This window comes from Salvelinus fontinalis, chromosome 7 (assembly GCF_029448725.1).
Source record: "Salvelinus fontinalis isolate EN_2023a chromosome 7, ASM2944872v1, whole genome shotgun sequence".
Taxonomy (NCBI): Eukaryota; Metazoa; Chordata; class Actinopteri; order Salmoniformes; family Salmonidae; genus Salvelinus; species Salvelinus fontinalis.
The window spans coordinates 21,102,793-21,118,544 of record NC_074671.1 but is presented as its reverse complement, the minus strand read 5'-3'; the positions used below and the strand labels follow the sequence as shown (position 1 = coordinate 21,118,544).

The 15,752-nt window shown below is 45.1% G+C and overlaps 1 protein-coding gene across 8 annotated transcripts in view; it reads left to right on the top strand.

The window, feature by feature from the left end:
- LOC129859197 (receptor-type tyrosine-protein phosphatase mu-like) overlaps positions 1-15,752 on the top strand; it is a 306,071-nt gene that overhangs the window by 243,242 nt on the left and 47,077 nt on the right. For 4 of the 8 annotated variants that reach the window (XM_055928653.1, XM_055928648.1, XM_055928655.1 and 1 more), the window contains 4 exons: positions 4,318-4,475; positions 7,789-7,863; positions 8,417-8,443; positions 13,310-13,509. In XM_055928653.1, the coding sequence (XP_055784628.1) occupies positions 4,318-4,475; positions 7,789-7,863; positions 8,417-8,443; positions 13,310-13,509 (460 nt within the window). The remainder of the gene's footprint in view (positions 1-4,317; positions 4,476-7,788; positions 7,864-8,416; positions 8,444-13,309; positions 13,510-15,752) is intronic. The other 4 variants (XM_055928649.1, XM_055928656.1, XM_055928651.1 and 1 more) reach the window with 2 other exon arrangements.

Here is a 15,752-nt window from a genome sequence, read left to right as displayed (position 1 = left end):
TCTTTATTAAAAGCCAAGCAAGAGAATGAGAAAAAAGAGACAAATGAAGTAAACGAAAACACGCTAACTGCACTTTTCATGGCAAACAAATTTGGAGGAACAGTTAAAACTATTAGCTTCCCGTAGATGGCCTACCGCTCAAATAGATGTTTGGTAACAGCAGGGAGCCAGGCACCGCCAGCGAGCCGGCTGCGAAATTGAATCCAAGCAGATTGATTCAGTGGCGTCGGCGGGAGAGCTTCATTAGCTCTTAGCTGTCCATTAACGACTAGCTCTTCTCTCCGGCAAGTTCTAGGGGTCACACACCGCCTTAGCTCTGAGCGGCGGTGTTTACCATATGTAAGATGAAGGGAGAGACAATTATACCCTTCCACGCTCCCCCCGCCTGTCCCCCCAGGCAGGTAGAACACCATTAAGTGGATGCTGAGCACTCAAGCTATTAACCGCCTTGAGAAAATCACATTTCGCCTCACCAAACACAAAGGAATCCTCCCTACCACGACAAAGAAGATGTGCCCATATAATAAGCCGACATTGTCTGTCCCTTCACAAATAAAATGGCCTGACCATTTTCTATTGTTTTCTCTCTTTTGTGATGTTTTTTTTTCTTTTCTGAGACCTTTTTTATCTTGTATCTAGCTGGTGAATCATGAAGTGTTTGTGTGCTGGAGTTTTGCCTCCAATTTAAAAGCAACAGGGTATGAGTTGTCTCCCGCTCGGCAACATGAATACGCTAAATGAGCTCACTAGACTCTCTGATTACCGGCTCCCTCTAATTTCAAAAGGCTCTTCCCAGACACTTTAATTAGTTCCTTAAGTGCAGAGAGGGAGAGAGAAGAGCGACCACTCAGTGACAAATCTCTGCCTCGGAGGCTCGCATCGCAATTGAGACAAATACTGATTTAGATGATGACAAGGGGCAGTAAATTCCAAAGCTGGTATTTGCAAAGTGCCACAACGTCTAAGATTTAGGCTCCTGCGGTTAAAGCGAGGGATATTGCACTCTTCAGTGTTATTACCATCAGAAATGTCCTTGTAGTAAATCAGATTTGTATTAATTGCGGATATAAATTCGCATTCACTTGAAATACCAGCTCGTTTAGGACTCCAACCAGGTCCAATATTGGCTTGTCCACCGAGTCTATTTGCATCCAATTGGATATTGTGGGATTTATCTATGTCGGTTTAATTTTTCTAATAAATCTCTTGAAATTACGACAATGAAGTGGATGCAGGGACTTCTCGCTAGCAGAGTTTATAAATCTGATCTCTGTTGAATTAGCTCTCAAAGAGCAGGCACGAGCACTAGGGCCTGGGGAGATTTGTACAACCTCATTATAGAAATAGCCTTATTTAGAAAACCTGTCTCTTGAGATTGTGTTTGTGTCACTTATCATATCGTCAGCTCTTACAGTATATGGGTAATGACAAGGTCAGCAGCACTCACACGCTCACACTCGGAGGCATTGAGCTGAAAGCCTCCTCCACGTACAGTGCTAGTCATGTAGACTGTCTTCACCTGTAGAGAATGTCCGTGTCATCTTGTCTCGGTCTCTCTCTAGTCCAGTCAGCAGTACTGTATGGCAGGCTGATGAAATCTAACTGGACAGGGAGAAATGCTGTAGAGTTCAGCCTGAAGCACGGAGAGAGCTAGATGCTATATAGGGAAGGTGGCGTGTATCCAAGGTGGATACAGTACTTGTGGGGCAAAGAGTTTTTAGAAGTTTAGATACCAAGGGATAGCATTAAAGTACATTTGACAATTCAAAATAGAGCTGCTTGTTGATACTTCTCAGAAGTTTAGCGCAGCCTGAAAGTTGGAGAAAGAACATTTGCAGTACTCATGTGCCGTGTGCATTGGTAAAGGCCCTCTGTGTGCATTGGTAAAGGCCCTCCGGCGAAATAGTGAGAGAGCAAAATAGAGAGCTTTTCTCTTTTTTCCATTCGTATAAAAGCTGGATCGACTGACCTTGAGCGTCTAAAGAGATGGGCGGCCGAGAGAGAGAGATGACTTTCATTTATTTATGTTTAATGCTCTGACTGAAATATCAGGTCGGACCTCGTTTTGGACCACTTAACGCCTCTGGGGGGGGGGGGGGGGGGGGCATGCGGTGTCTCCATTAGAGAAGGCCATCTCCTGGCCCCCTCTGTCCCTCCTCCAAAACCCTGAAGGGGAGAGAGGGGGAGTCAGATGACATTCTAATACCTCTGGCTGCATTCTAATGGACCTAGGCTACTGGAACTACAGAGGCTGATGGGATTCCGAGGCAATTACTACCCACCTGCAAATGAGAAATTCTCATTCTCAGTAACAGGTTCCCTGGGCAGCGTCCCCTTAGATTTTTGTTATCTGCTGCTGATAGTTGGTGAGGAGGCTGGGGCATTTTCACTCAGGAGTTGTTATTGAGGAATAGTCAGGAAAGGTTGGTATTGCTTCTGTGTTTTGGTGGAAAGTTAGCTCTCGCCAAAGACCGCAGGGGCCAATGCCAGCCTCGCAGACCCCGGTATCACAGCGCCATCTCAAGGCTGGCAAAATGCTTGGCACCCCCACTGATCACCCTGGCATGGCAAATGGGGCATACGCTGCACCCTCGCAGCCCCCCATAAAGCCCAGTGATCACAACACAGAGGGGGACTGATGGGAGCTGGTGGGAGTGGATAGCCCCTAGTGAAGGCTTCACCAAGGTCTCTCTGTTACTGCCAGCTGGGCGCTCGCAAAGCATCGTTCACACACACACACACTCTTTGTCGACCCATACAGCTGGAGCGCTGCAGAAAAGGAGCATTAGTGAGGGAGAGAGACAGCTCTGAAACGCTACGTTTTTGCCTGATTAAGCTTGTAGGGGAAAAAGAGCAAAGTAACAAATGGATCCCATTTGTAAACCCAATGTTTTTACTTAGCACTTTTATGAAGTCAATGCAAGCTTTCAGCTCAAGAGGAAAGGGAAAGGTCGCTGGAAAAGCAGACGTTCTTATTGGTCATCTGCCTCATCGGCCAGTTTGCGATTCTCAACAGTGAGTCATCACCCCATAGAGATGCATATAATACTAGAGTGGCTGATGCCATATTGTATTTCTATGAACCAGTCCCACTCTCAATTAACTATCTCGCAGCATTCTGAATCCGCACCACAGCACTGTTTTGTAGGATGACAACCCTCGATGCTTGAACCTCCCTTGGCCCCTGTGTCGCCCCCGCAAGAAAACACAACAGTCCCCCCTTTCTGACAACCGCAATTAACGTCTACTCTACAGTCTCCCTCTGCAATGGAGGACTGAAGCTGAACTGGCCAGGCTTTAAGTATCCCATCCAGGCATACAGCAGACAGTCGGGCAACTCTCTGAGGCGCCTCCCTGGAATCGTCTGTTCGCTGCAGGCAAAAGTCGTCCCTGGGAAATTTTCTGGTGGTTCATCAGCATATTCCCTCTCTCTCGTGTGTGTGTGTGTGTGTGTGTGTGTGTGTGTGTGTGTGTGTGTATGTGTGTGTGTGTGTGTGTGTGTGTGTGTGTGTGTGTTGCCCTTGCTGCTGACATGGAGCCCCAGGAGATGGCATTAGCAGGGAGTGAAGGAGCAGGCCAGCAGGTATTTAAGGGTGTCCTTGTCTCCTAGAATCTCCCTCAGTTCACCACATCAACGCCCGGGACTGAGATCTTGGCCTGTGTTTACTTGGGAGTCTGTGTCCATGTTGTGGATAAGATGGGAAATGACAGCAAAATATGCAGTGTGGCCTCTGTCTTGAATGAGAAAATGAGTTTTCTTGACTTGGCATTATGCAGGTGTCGTACTGTTTGTATGCAGACTAGATTTGAACTCTGCGGTCAATTTTGGTTTCATGAGGAGTTTTTCTGGATGGCTAGCCTAAAGTTAAGAACGACCAGAGCAGACCTGAGTTTAAATAGCAGGCTCAATCAAATCCATTAAAGTATTTCAAGTAAAACAAATGTTAGTTGTAAATGGGTATGAAGGTCTGGGCGGCTGGTAGCCTAGTGGTTAGAGCGTTGGACTAGCTCGGAGATCGAATCTCCGAGCTGACAAGGTAAAAATCTGTCGTTCTGCCCCCGAACAAGGCAGTTAATCCACTGTTCCTAGGCCATCATTGGAAATAAGAATTTGTTCTTAACTGACTTTCCTAGTTAAAGGTTAAAAAAAGACAAAATAAATATATAAATGAATGATGTGAGAAGTGGAACTTTTCAATACAAGGCTGATTACTGTACTGAGTGTATCGCTAACCTTCCGGTGTTTTCCCTTTGTGGTCGACTCCAGTAACCTGACCTTCTCGTCTCTTCTTTTAATTGTGTTTGGTATGAAACCAGGAAACTGGCCAAGAAGCGCAAGGAGACGATGAGCAGCACGCGGCAGGAGATGACCGTGATGGTGAACTCCATGGACAAGAGCTACACGGAGCAGGGCACCAACTGTGACGAGGCCATCTCCTTCATGGACACCCACAGCCACACACTCAACGGGAGAAGTGAGTGTCCAACACCAGGGCATTGTGGGTTGGTGGGTGGCTGGGGAGTCTAGAGGGCTTTTCACACTACTGAGCTGAACCCAGCCGAGCCAAACCAACCTTTTCTGAGCTGGCCTTGTTAAGCATTCCCCATAGCTGCAGGAACTGTAGTGGAAAGGACGATGGGAAAACAAAAACATATTATAGCTAACACAGTAATAGTGTAGAGGGGCTATAGGGGCCAGAACACTGGCACATTAGAGCAATTTCTTTCAGTTCCAAACAAATTGTGTTTTTGTCACTGATCAAGTCATGTGACAGGCTCTTGCAAAAACAAAAAAAAGTTTTTGTTTACTTATTAGGCAACTCAACCTCAATTTGCAGATACAGCATTTAAATAAGGACTTGTCGGTCTCAGATCTTAATGCGTTCATTTTCCAAAGCTGTCCAAATGCTCTTAATCTTTGTTTCTGATCCTGAGCCTTCCTCAACCCTGCTTACCTAATGATCCATCTCTTTCTAGTCTTTTATTTCCCTCCTATTGCCTCTATGGGGATCCTGTGTTGACACATGGACACTGTCTCTAGGTCCTACAGGTCCTGTCCCCTGTGTACCCCAAACAGCACTACCCCTAATGGGGTCAGTAGATCCACCCCAGCTGGCCTTGCTTCTCACCCCAGGGACAGCTGGCCCTGGCTGGGATACAATCCCCTAATCCCCCCACCAACAGTGGTCCCCAGGCCCAGACAGAGTCAGCACCTACAGCTCTGCATGCTGGGTCAGCAGGTCTCATCACCATATGATATTCCCCTTTTACACCCCTCTGCATCCACATGCCCCATCCCTCACAGCTATAAGACATTAAGGCACCCCTTATTATGATGATATTTCCCAGACCTTGTATCTCTGTTTCTGGAGACTGTAGGCTAAGTAAGTCACAAACCGTGAAGACAGAGTTTTCTGTCTTTCTTTAAACTCTGAAGGCTAGGGGGTGCCAGGGTCACTAGCCATGTTTCTCTCCCCTCACCGCCACGCGTTCCTCTCCTCTGTCTGTCAAAGAAAAAGGGGACTGGAGCAAGAATGCGACTGCAAACATATCTTTGATCGTTTGGTGCGCTTTTAATATTGCAGGAGTGAAACGCCATTTCTGCCTGAAAGGGCCGTCTGGCGTGTCGCCGGGCAGAGTGGAGGGGCCCGGGAAATGTTGGATATAAATAAATAAACATGCTCTCATTGGACGACAGGGCCATTCATCCGTGACCTTATGTCTATCACAATATTCTTGACTGACAGCTAGGTCACTGTACCCAACTTATCAAGGCAGCTGTCGAATGGCGACCGACAAACACTGCGACCAAAGCTCAGCATACTCCGCCGGCTTTATCAACGAACCGGCTGAACGATATTGATTCGGCTGAAATATGTTGTATGAACACAGCGCGTTGTCTTACACAAACCAAAATACTGTCATTAAAAAAACATTAGCGTGTTTGTATCCATACGCTTAACCAGAACAGTACATTTTACATTTAGATTTTAGTCATTTAGCAGACGTTCTTATCCAGAGTCTCAGGTTCTTGACATTAGTCCACTTGTTAAATTGACTCAGTCAGGAAACAGGCTGCATTGTTTGATTCCTTCAGATTTTCAAGTCGGAAGTTTACATATACTTAGGTTGGAGTCATTAAAACTCGTTTTTCAACCACTCCACAAATGTCTTAACAAACTATAGTTTTGGCAAGTCGGTTAGGACATCTACTTTGTGCATGACACAAGTAATCTTTACAACAATTGTTTACAGACAGATTATTTCACTTCTAATTCACTGTATCACAATTCCAGTGGGTCAGATGTTTACATACACTAAGTTGACTGTGCCTTTAAACAGCTTGGAAAATTCCAGAAAATTATGTCATGGCTTTAGAAGCTTCTGATAGGCTAATTGACATAATTTCAGTCAATTGGAGGTGTACCTGTGGATGTATTTCAAGGCCTACCTTCAAACTCAGTGTCTCTTTGCTTGACATCATTGGAAAATCAAAAGAAATCAGCCCAGAAAAATTGTAGACCTCCACAAGTCTGGTTCATCCTTGGGAGCAATTTCCAAATGCCTGAAGGTACCACGTTCATCTGTACAAACAATAGTACGCAAGTATAAACACCATGGGACCACGCAGCCGTCATACCGCTCAGGAAGGAGACGCGTTCTGTCTCCTAGAGATGAACATACTGTGGTGCGAAAAGTGCAAATCAATCCCAGAACAACAGCAAAGGACCTTGTGAAGATGCTGGAGGAAACAAGTACTAAAGTATCTATATCCACAGTAAAATTAGTACTATATCGACATAACCTGAAAGGCCGCTCAGCAAGGAAGAAGCCACTGCTCCAAAACCGCCATAAAAAGCCAGACGGTTTGCAACTGCAGATGGGGACAAAGATCATACTTTTTGGAGAAATGTCCTCTGGTCTGATGAAACAAAAATATAACTGTTTGGCCATGATGACCATCGTTATCTTTGGAGGAAAACGGGGGATGCTTGCAAGCCGAAGAACACCATCCCAACCGTGAAGCACGGGGTTGGCAGCATCATGTTGTGGGGGTGCTTTGCTGCAGGAAGGACTGGTGCACTTCACAAAATAGATGGCATCATGAGAAGGAAAATTATGTGGATATATTGAAGCAACATCTCAAGACATCAGTCAGGAAGTTAAAGCTTGGTCGCAAATGGGTCTTCCAAATGAACAATGACCCCAAGCATACTTCCAAAGTTGGGAAGATGGTATAAGGGCAACAAAGTCAAGGTATTGGTGTGGCCATCACAAAGCCCTGACCTCAATCCTATTGAAAATTTGTGGGCAGAACTGAAAAAGCGTGTGCGAGCAAGGATGCCTACAAACCTGACTTAGTTACACCAGCTCTGTCAGGAGGAATGGGCCAAAATTCCCCCAACTTATTGTGGGAAGCTGGTGGAAGGCTACCCGAAACATTTGACCCAAGTTAAACAATTTAAAGGCAATGCTACCAAATACTAATTGAGTGTATGTGAACTTCTGACACACTGGGAATGTGATGAAAGAAATAAAACCTGAAAGAAATCATTCTCTCTACTATTATTCTGACATTTCACATTCTTAAAATGAAGTGGTGATCCTAACTGACCTAAGACAGGGAATATTTACTAGGATTAAATGTCAGGAATTGTGAAAAATGGAGTTTAAATGTATTTGGCTGTGTATGTAAACTTCCGACTTCATCTGTGTAGTATTACTTCTTCCTTCACTAAAGGTTATATTGACCATTCTGTTTGACTGCTCTCTCTCTCTTGCTAAAAGCTGTTTCCTCGCCCTCGTCATTCACCATGAAGACTAACACACTCAGCACTTCTGTACCCACCTCCTACTACCCAGGTAAACTACCTCTTCAAACTCCTTTTAACACTAATACCACCTTCTTTGACCTCTTATGACCCTTGATCTCTGAATGACCCCTTCAACTTTGACCTTTTAATGAATCCAGGCGCCTTTGTTTGGTCAACGTTCTGCTTGATCTAACGGTGGCCTGCGAAACACTGTAATGATGCCTGTTCTCTTTTTGCCTGCAGTTTTAATTGCTCTATAGCGTTTGCACTTCAGCATTCTATTTCCGGCCCCTACTTGGGAGAACCATATTTAGCCATATTGGTAGATCGATTTGAAGTGATAATGAAATTCGTTGGATTTTGTTGTACATGATATTAAACTGACTTAGCTATAATCTCTCATATTGTTACTTATGAGCTATTTATGCTGTTCTTCCATGGGGGGGGGGTCCTTTGCCTCTCTTGTTGACTGTAATAACAATTTACTGCTCTGCTATAATGTTGCTGTCTTACCTGAGGGGAGAGCACGTCACCCTATTCACTGCTATATTCTCTCTTCTTTGTTAACCCCCTACTCTGCACTGGTTTTGGGGTGTGGGCAGATCCCTTTGTGCCAACCGCTATCTTGGGTGAGAAAAAATTCTTTATTTTTTACATACAATATGTTTCTTATGCTTACAGACCAACTGAGAGACAGCCTACTCTAAAATAGACTAGGTGCTGTGCATTTGAGGGAAGAGAGGGGAAGAGTGGAGGGGGAGAGAGAGTAATTTGGACTGTTTTTTTTCTTCCTGATAATGGCTTTCACACATTCATACCTGCCTGCTTTTCTTCTTTATGTCAGACCAGAAGGTTCTGTTTCTTTCTAATCAAGCTGAGGTTGGCTAATTCACTCCATCCCATCCGCATTCCGTGTCGTGCGTGTGACGTCACGTATGTCTATGACCTCTCATATGCATGGACAGACAATGTGGACTGGATGAGGGGGAGTGGCACAGCAAACAAACTGAAAACATGCATACAAACAGACAAAGTAGTTCCAATCGCCATAGCAGAAAGTAGTTCCCATCGCCATAGTAGAAAGAAGTTCCCATCGCCATAGCAGAAAGTAGTTCCCATCGCCATAGCAGAAAGTAGTTCCCATCGCCATAGCAGAAAGTAGTTCCCATCTCCATAGCAGAAAGTAGTTCCCATCTCCATAGCAGAAAGCAGTTCCCATCGCCATAGCAGAAAGTAGTTGCCATAGCAGAAAGTAGTTCCCATCGCCATAGTAGAAAGAAGTTCCCATCGCCATAGCAGAAAGTAGTTCCCATCGCCATAGCAGAAAGTAGTTCCCATCGCCATAGCAGAAAGTAGTTCCCATCTCCATAGCAGAAAGTAGTTCCCATCTCCATAGCAGAAAGTAGTTCCCATCTCCATAGCAGAAAGAAGTTCCCATCGCCATAGCAGAAAGTAGTTGCCATAGCAGAAAGAAGTTCCCATCGCCATAGCAGAAAGTAGTTCCCATCGCCATAGCAGAAAGTAGTTCCCATCGCCATAGCAGAAAGAAGTTCCCATCGCCATAGCAGAAAGAAGTTCCCCTCGCCAGAGCAGAAAGAAGTTCCCCTCGTCAGAGCAGAAAGAAGTTCCCATTGCAGAAAGAAGTTCCTATCGCCATAGCAGAAAGAAGTTCCCATCGCCATAGCAGAAATAAGTTCCCATCGCCATAGCAGAAAGAAGTTCCCATCGCCATAGAAGAAAGAAGTTGCCATAGCAGAAAGAAGTTCCCATCGCCATAGCAGAAAGAAGTTCCCATCGCCATAGCAGAAAGAAGTTCCCATCGCCATAGCAGAAAGAAGTTCCCATCGCCATAGCAGAAAGAAGTTCCCATCACCATAGCAGAAAGAAGTTCCCATCACCATAGCAGAAAGAAGTTCCCCTCGCCATAGCAGAAATAAGTTCCCATTGCAGAAAGAAGTTCCTATCGCCATAGCAGAAAGAAGTTCCCATCGCCATAGCAGAAATAAGTTCCCATCGCCATAGCAGAAAGAAGTTCCCATCGCCATAGCAGAAAGAAGTTCCCATCGCCATAGCAGAAAGAAGTTCCCATCGCCATAGCAGAAAGAAGTTCCCATCGCCATAGCAGAAAGAAGTTCCCCTCGCCATAGCAGAAAGAAGTTCCCCTCGCCATAGCAGAAAGAAGTTCCCCTCGCCATAGCAGAAAGAAGTTCCCATCGCCATAGCAGAAAGAAGTTCCCATCGCCATAGCAGAAAGAAGTTCCCATCGCCATAGCAGAAAGAAGTTCCCATCGCCATAGCAGAAAGAAGTTCCCATCGCCATAGCAGAAAGAAGTTCCCACCGCCATAGCAGAAAGAAGTTCCCACCGCCATAGCAGAAAGAAGTTCCCACCGCCATAGCAGAAAGAAGTTCCCATCGACCATAGCAGAAAGAAGTTCCCATCGCCATAGCAGAAAGAAGTTCCCATCGCCATAGCAGAAAGTAGTTCCCATCGCCATAGCAGAACGAAGTTCCCATCGCCATAGCAGAACGAAGTTCCCATCGCCATAGCAGAACGAAGTTCCCATCGCCATAGCAGAACGAAGTTCCCATCGCCATAGCAGAAAGAAGTTGCTATAGCAGAAATAAGTTCCCATCGCCATAGCAGAAAGAAGTTCCCATCGCCATAGCAGAAAGAAGTTCCCATCGCCATAGCAGAATGAAGTTCCCATCGCCATAGCAGAAAGAAGTTCCCATCGCCATAGCAGAAAGAAGTTCCCATCGCCATAGCAGAAAGAAGTTCCCATCGCCAGAGCAGAAAGAAGTTCCCATCGCCAGAGCAGAAAGAAGTTCCCATCGCCAGAGCAGAAAGAAGTTCCCATCGCCAGAGCAGAAAGAAGTTCCCCTCGCCAGAGCAGAAAGAAGTTCCCCTCGCCAGAGCAGAAAGAAGTTCCCCTCGCCATAGCAGAAAGAAGTTCCCCACGCCATAGCAGAAAGAAGTTCCCCTCGCCATAGCAGAAAGAAGTTCCCCTCGCCATAGCAGAAAGAAGTTCCCCTCGCCATAGCAGAAAGAAGTTCCCCTCGCCATAGCAGAAAGAAGTTCCCCTCGCCATAGCAGAAAGAAGTTCCCCTCGCCATAGCAGAAAGAAATTCCCCTCGCCATAGCAGAAAGAATTTCCCACCGCCATAGCAGAAAGAAGTTCCCACCGCCATAGCAGAAAGAAGTTCCCACCGCCATAGCAGAAAGAAGTTCCCATCGCCATAGCAGAAAGAAGTTCCCATCGCCATAGCAGAAAGAAGTTCCCATCGCCATAGCAGAAAGAAGTTCCCATCGCCATAGCAGAAAGAAGTTCCCATCGCCATAGCAGAAAGAAGTTCCCATCGCCATAGCAGAAAGAAGTGCCCATCGCCATAGCAATGACCATATAGAGAAGTGGCAAACATTGGAAAGCTCTCGGGCAAAGCTAAGGAATTATCCACTTTTGCCAATGTAACTATTGCCTAATCGAAACATGCCAAATCCTTCAGAACAATAATTGTCAGTTCCAACCCTTTCATTTAGAGAAACTTCCAGTTTCAATAACTTTGTCTTGGTAGGTTGTTTGTTGTGCAGCCATGTACATTAGACAACATACACACACCACCTGTAGACATTTAAAATATCACCATACAGTAAAATGTATTTTTTTTTAAACAGATTTACCCTCGCCATAGCAGAAAGAAGTTCCCCTCGCCATAGCAGAAAGAAGTTCCCCTCGCCATAGCAGAAAGAAGTTCCCCTCGCCATAGCAGAAAGAAATTCCCCTCGCCATAGCAGAAAGAAGTTCCCACCGCCATAGCAGAAAGAAGTTCCCACCGCCATAGCAGAAGGGTAGTAGGGTAGTAGACAGAGCTTTAAAGCACAACAGTGTCTCAAGCAAGCATGTCATGAGTGATTTTCTAGATGATTCCCCAGGCAAGTCCCAATAGTTCACATCCACCGTTTACAGTACCTCAGAAAAGGGCAAGCTAGTGGTTTCACTTGTTTTCTAGAGAGGTTTTCAAACGTGATCGGGAGATGATTTACCACAGATGTAGGATCTTAATTTGATCACTCTTTTGTTGCTGAGAATTTTCATAAATTTACATAAATTCACTAAAAACCCACACTACCAAACGGTTATATTAAGAGTATTGCACTTTTCATGTAGCCTACTTTTGGCCAGATCAAGCAACATTATGGACTAAAGGTTCAAATCCTGTTGCTGCAGGATTATTCTTGCTTTGACAATATAGGTCAAGTTAAGTTAGTTAAACTGATTTGGCAAATGTCAAATGAAAACGTTATTAAGTAAACAAAATGTGTTGGTTCTTTATCATGTAATTATCAGCATTGATTACATTAAAATGGCAAATTCTAGGTGATTCCAACCAAATTAACGCAACCCCAACTAAAGTGTCCCAAATCTAGCTTTCTGAGAGATGTCCAATTGAACTGAATAGTTGCTTTGATCAGGACTCCCGGAATGGCAAAAAAATGTTGGTGCCTAGAAACAGCTAGAGAAAATTAAAACTGTGCAGGTGCTCATGCCTAAACTTTATATTGTTGCTTATACCCTGTTTCCTTTCTCTTCTTTTCTTCTTCACATTTAACCTGTTATGTCCTCTAATAAAGTGCCCATTAATGGTAAGTTGCCAGTCTGCCCTGTTTTCTCTGGGGTGAGGAGATGTGTGTGTGCCTCATGCTATTGAAAAGGGGCTTGCCTTGGGGGCTGCTCTCCCATCTTGTTGCCACGCATGCACTTGTGTTAGCGCATCTCACGCCCCCCTTCCCACTGTGAAGCTATTAGCTAGCATGGCGGTCTGACTCCACCCGTGGTCAGTGTGGCCTCATGCATATGTGGACTATGTGACATACCCCCCCCACCCCCACAACCCCCACCCCCCTTTGTTGAATGGGGGGTCTCACGCCTCTGACATTTTGTGTTACGATTTCCCGTTAGACGTAGTTACCAACCAAGGTAACCACTTCATTTGATCGTGCACCCACGTCATCCATTCACCGCCGCCATTCCATCATTTGTGCAACCTTATTTTGCCATTGGTCAAATTCTGCGGATAGAAAAGATTTTATTGAGAAGTTAGCCACAAGCTAGCGTTATCAGAACTGAGGGCTATTCTAGCGTCAATAGAAATAAAGCCAGCTCTTTCCCCTCATCATAGAGAATAGATGTAAATAGAGATACTGGGCACCGTCATCTATTGAAACATAGTGTTATAATACAATATCCATTATGTTGTCTTCACCATGTTTTACAGCACTGTAATAACTAGTTGAGCACGACGTAGTTTCTAAGTAACTCCTTTTCATTTCATGTTTTGTCATTGAATAACTTTATATTGTGACCTTGTATTCATCCATTATAATATCAACAGTGTTTCCTATCCTCTGTCTGTACGGGGTTGTGCAGCACTCCAGTCCTGACCAGTGTGTGTGTGTGTGTGTTTGTGTGTCCTCGTCCTTCCTCTGTGTTTCCAGATGAGAACCACACCATGACCAGTGACACCAGTAGTCTGGTCCAGTCCCACAGTCACTCCTATAAGAAGAAGAGGGAGGTGGCGGATGTTCCTCCCTACCAGACCGGTCAGCTCCACCCGGCCATCCGCGTGGCCGACCTGCTCCAGCACATCACCCAGATGAAGTGTGCCGAGGGCTACGGCTTTAAGGAGGAGTATGAGGTGAGAGCCCCAACTACCTGCCTGTCTGACTAGTGTAGTGTCCCCGCTGTCCTCTCTCACATGGCACACAGTGTCCCCACATGCACACAGTGTCCCCACATGCACACAGTGTCCCCACATGCACACAGTGTCCCCACATGCACACAGTGTCCCCACATGCACACAGTGTCCCCACATGCACACAGTGTCCCCACATGCACACAGTGTCCCCACATGCACACAGTGTCCCCACATGCACACAGTGTCCCCACATGCACACAGTGTCCCCACATGCACACAGTGTCCCCACATGCACACAGTGTCCCCACATGCACACAGTGTCCCCACATGCACACAGTGTCCCCACATGCACACAGTGTCCCCACATGCACACAGTGTCCCCACATGCACACAGTGTCCCCACATACCACAGTGTTATTTTACAAACCACCATGTCCAGTATACACGTACTCCACTTCACCAATCTGTCTTTGTAGACTCCCTCACTCTGAAGCAAACCAAGCACACAGGTCCCTGTTTGTCTTTATTTTATTTATTTTTTCTTATTTTTTGTGTTTCTTTGTTGCTTTTAATGCCTGCCTTTTTTCCTGGTTTGTTGCTTTTAATGCTTGCCTTCTTTCCTGGTTTGTTGCTTTTAATGCTTGCCTTCTTTCCTGGTTTGTTGCTTTTAATGCTTGCCTTCTTTCCTGGTTTGTTGCTTTTAATGCTTGCCTTCTTTCCTGGTTTGTTGCTTTTAATGCTTGCCTTCTTTCCTGGTTTGTTGCTTTTAATGCTTGCCTTCTTTCCTGGTTTGTTGCTTTTAATGCTTGCCTTCTTTCCTGGTTTGTTGCTTTTAATGCTTGCCTTCTTTCCTGGTTTGTTGCTTTTAATGCTTGCCTTCTTTCCTGGTTTGTTGCTTTCCTTCTATTTTCTTTAGTGTTTAGATAACTTGTTTGTTAGATGTTTCTGCATGGAGTTGCACTTTTGGTCTTTGTGAATGAACTTGTCATGAGCAATTAGTGCACAAAATACACTAGTTCTGTGTCCACACACTCCTCCTGTTCCAATGTGTGTGTCACCACTGAATTTCTCTGGCTTAGTGTTTGGGCTCCTGCAGTTTGTTGACTGCATGCTACACTGCTTAGATCTTACTGCCTCGTGGACACCATCCATTTAGTTTAGCAACACTAAACTGCCCTGGTTTGAAAATTTGCCTTCTAAATCTTGAAAATCCTACACCACGCACACACATACACACTCAATAAATGCATACACACACTCAATAAACACACACACACACACGCACATTCAATAAACACACACACACTTAAGGGGGGATTTCTGAGACTGTGACTTTGTGTTAACGGCTGAGACCATTGCGAGCTGCCAGCGATGCCTAGACTCTGTATAGTGAACGAACTAGATGTGAACAGTGCTTTTCTCCAGAAGCTGATGACAAACCTAACGAATGTCACAGCACTGTCTTATTCCCTCGCCACTCAGCACATAGTGTGTGATTGTGGTGTTCCGTGTGTGGGAGTGGGAGTGTGCTTGAATGCACATATTTGTTTGTGTGTGTACATACAGTATACACAAGCTACCTCGCTCACCTTCCAACCCATCACAAGGGAGTTTCTACCTTTTTCAACATAGGGTATTTACCTGTAATGAACTATCCACCAACCCCCCTCCCATCTTATCCTTTACTTTGCTATACCCACTACTTACACAATAAGCGACACAGGAATCAAATCAATAATTCAAGCTCCAATACCCGGGCCCTGTGGTTTGGTGCTACCCTCAGGGCTCAATTCATTATGGATATGGATGGAAGGCTTAGGCTACTAGTGCAATAATACAGTATTGCCAGTCGGGAAATTTTTTTGAGTGTGGAATAATTTATGCCCCCCCCTCCACCCCTCCATCTGAAAGTGCTTCACTTTACTGTTTTTTTTACATTTTCTATCTTTCTATTTGCAACGCCTCTAAAAGTTAGAGACGTCGTTCTCTTTTCTTTTCCTGCTACCACTGTCTTAGGTGTAAATGGTCTAGACATGACGAGCCGAGCACCAAACTAAACTGATCAATTCTAATCTCTCCCCCGATTCCATGCTTCTTGTTATTCCATAACTTTGTCTATGGGAAAGATAAACAAGGTAAGCGAGTCACCTTTTTGGTTTGATTGTGAAATATGTTTTTAGATCGTTGCTTTGTCGTAGTATTGTAGAAGCCCTAGATGCAGCTAGCATACAACCTATAGCTCC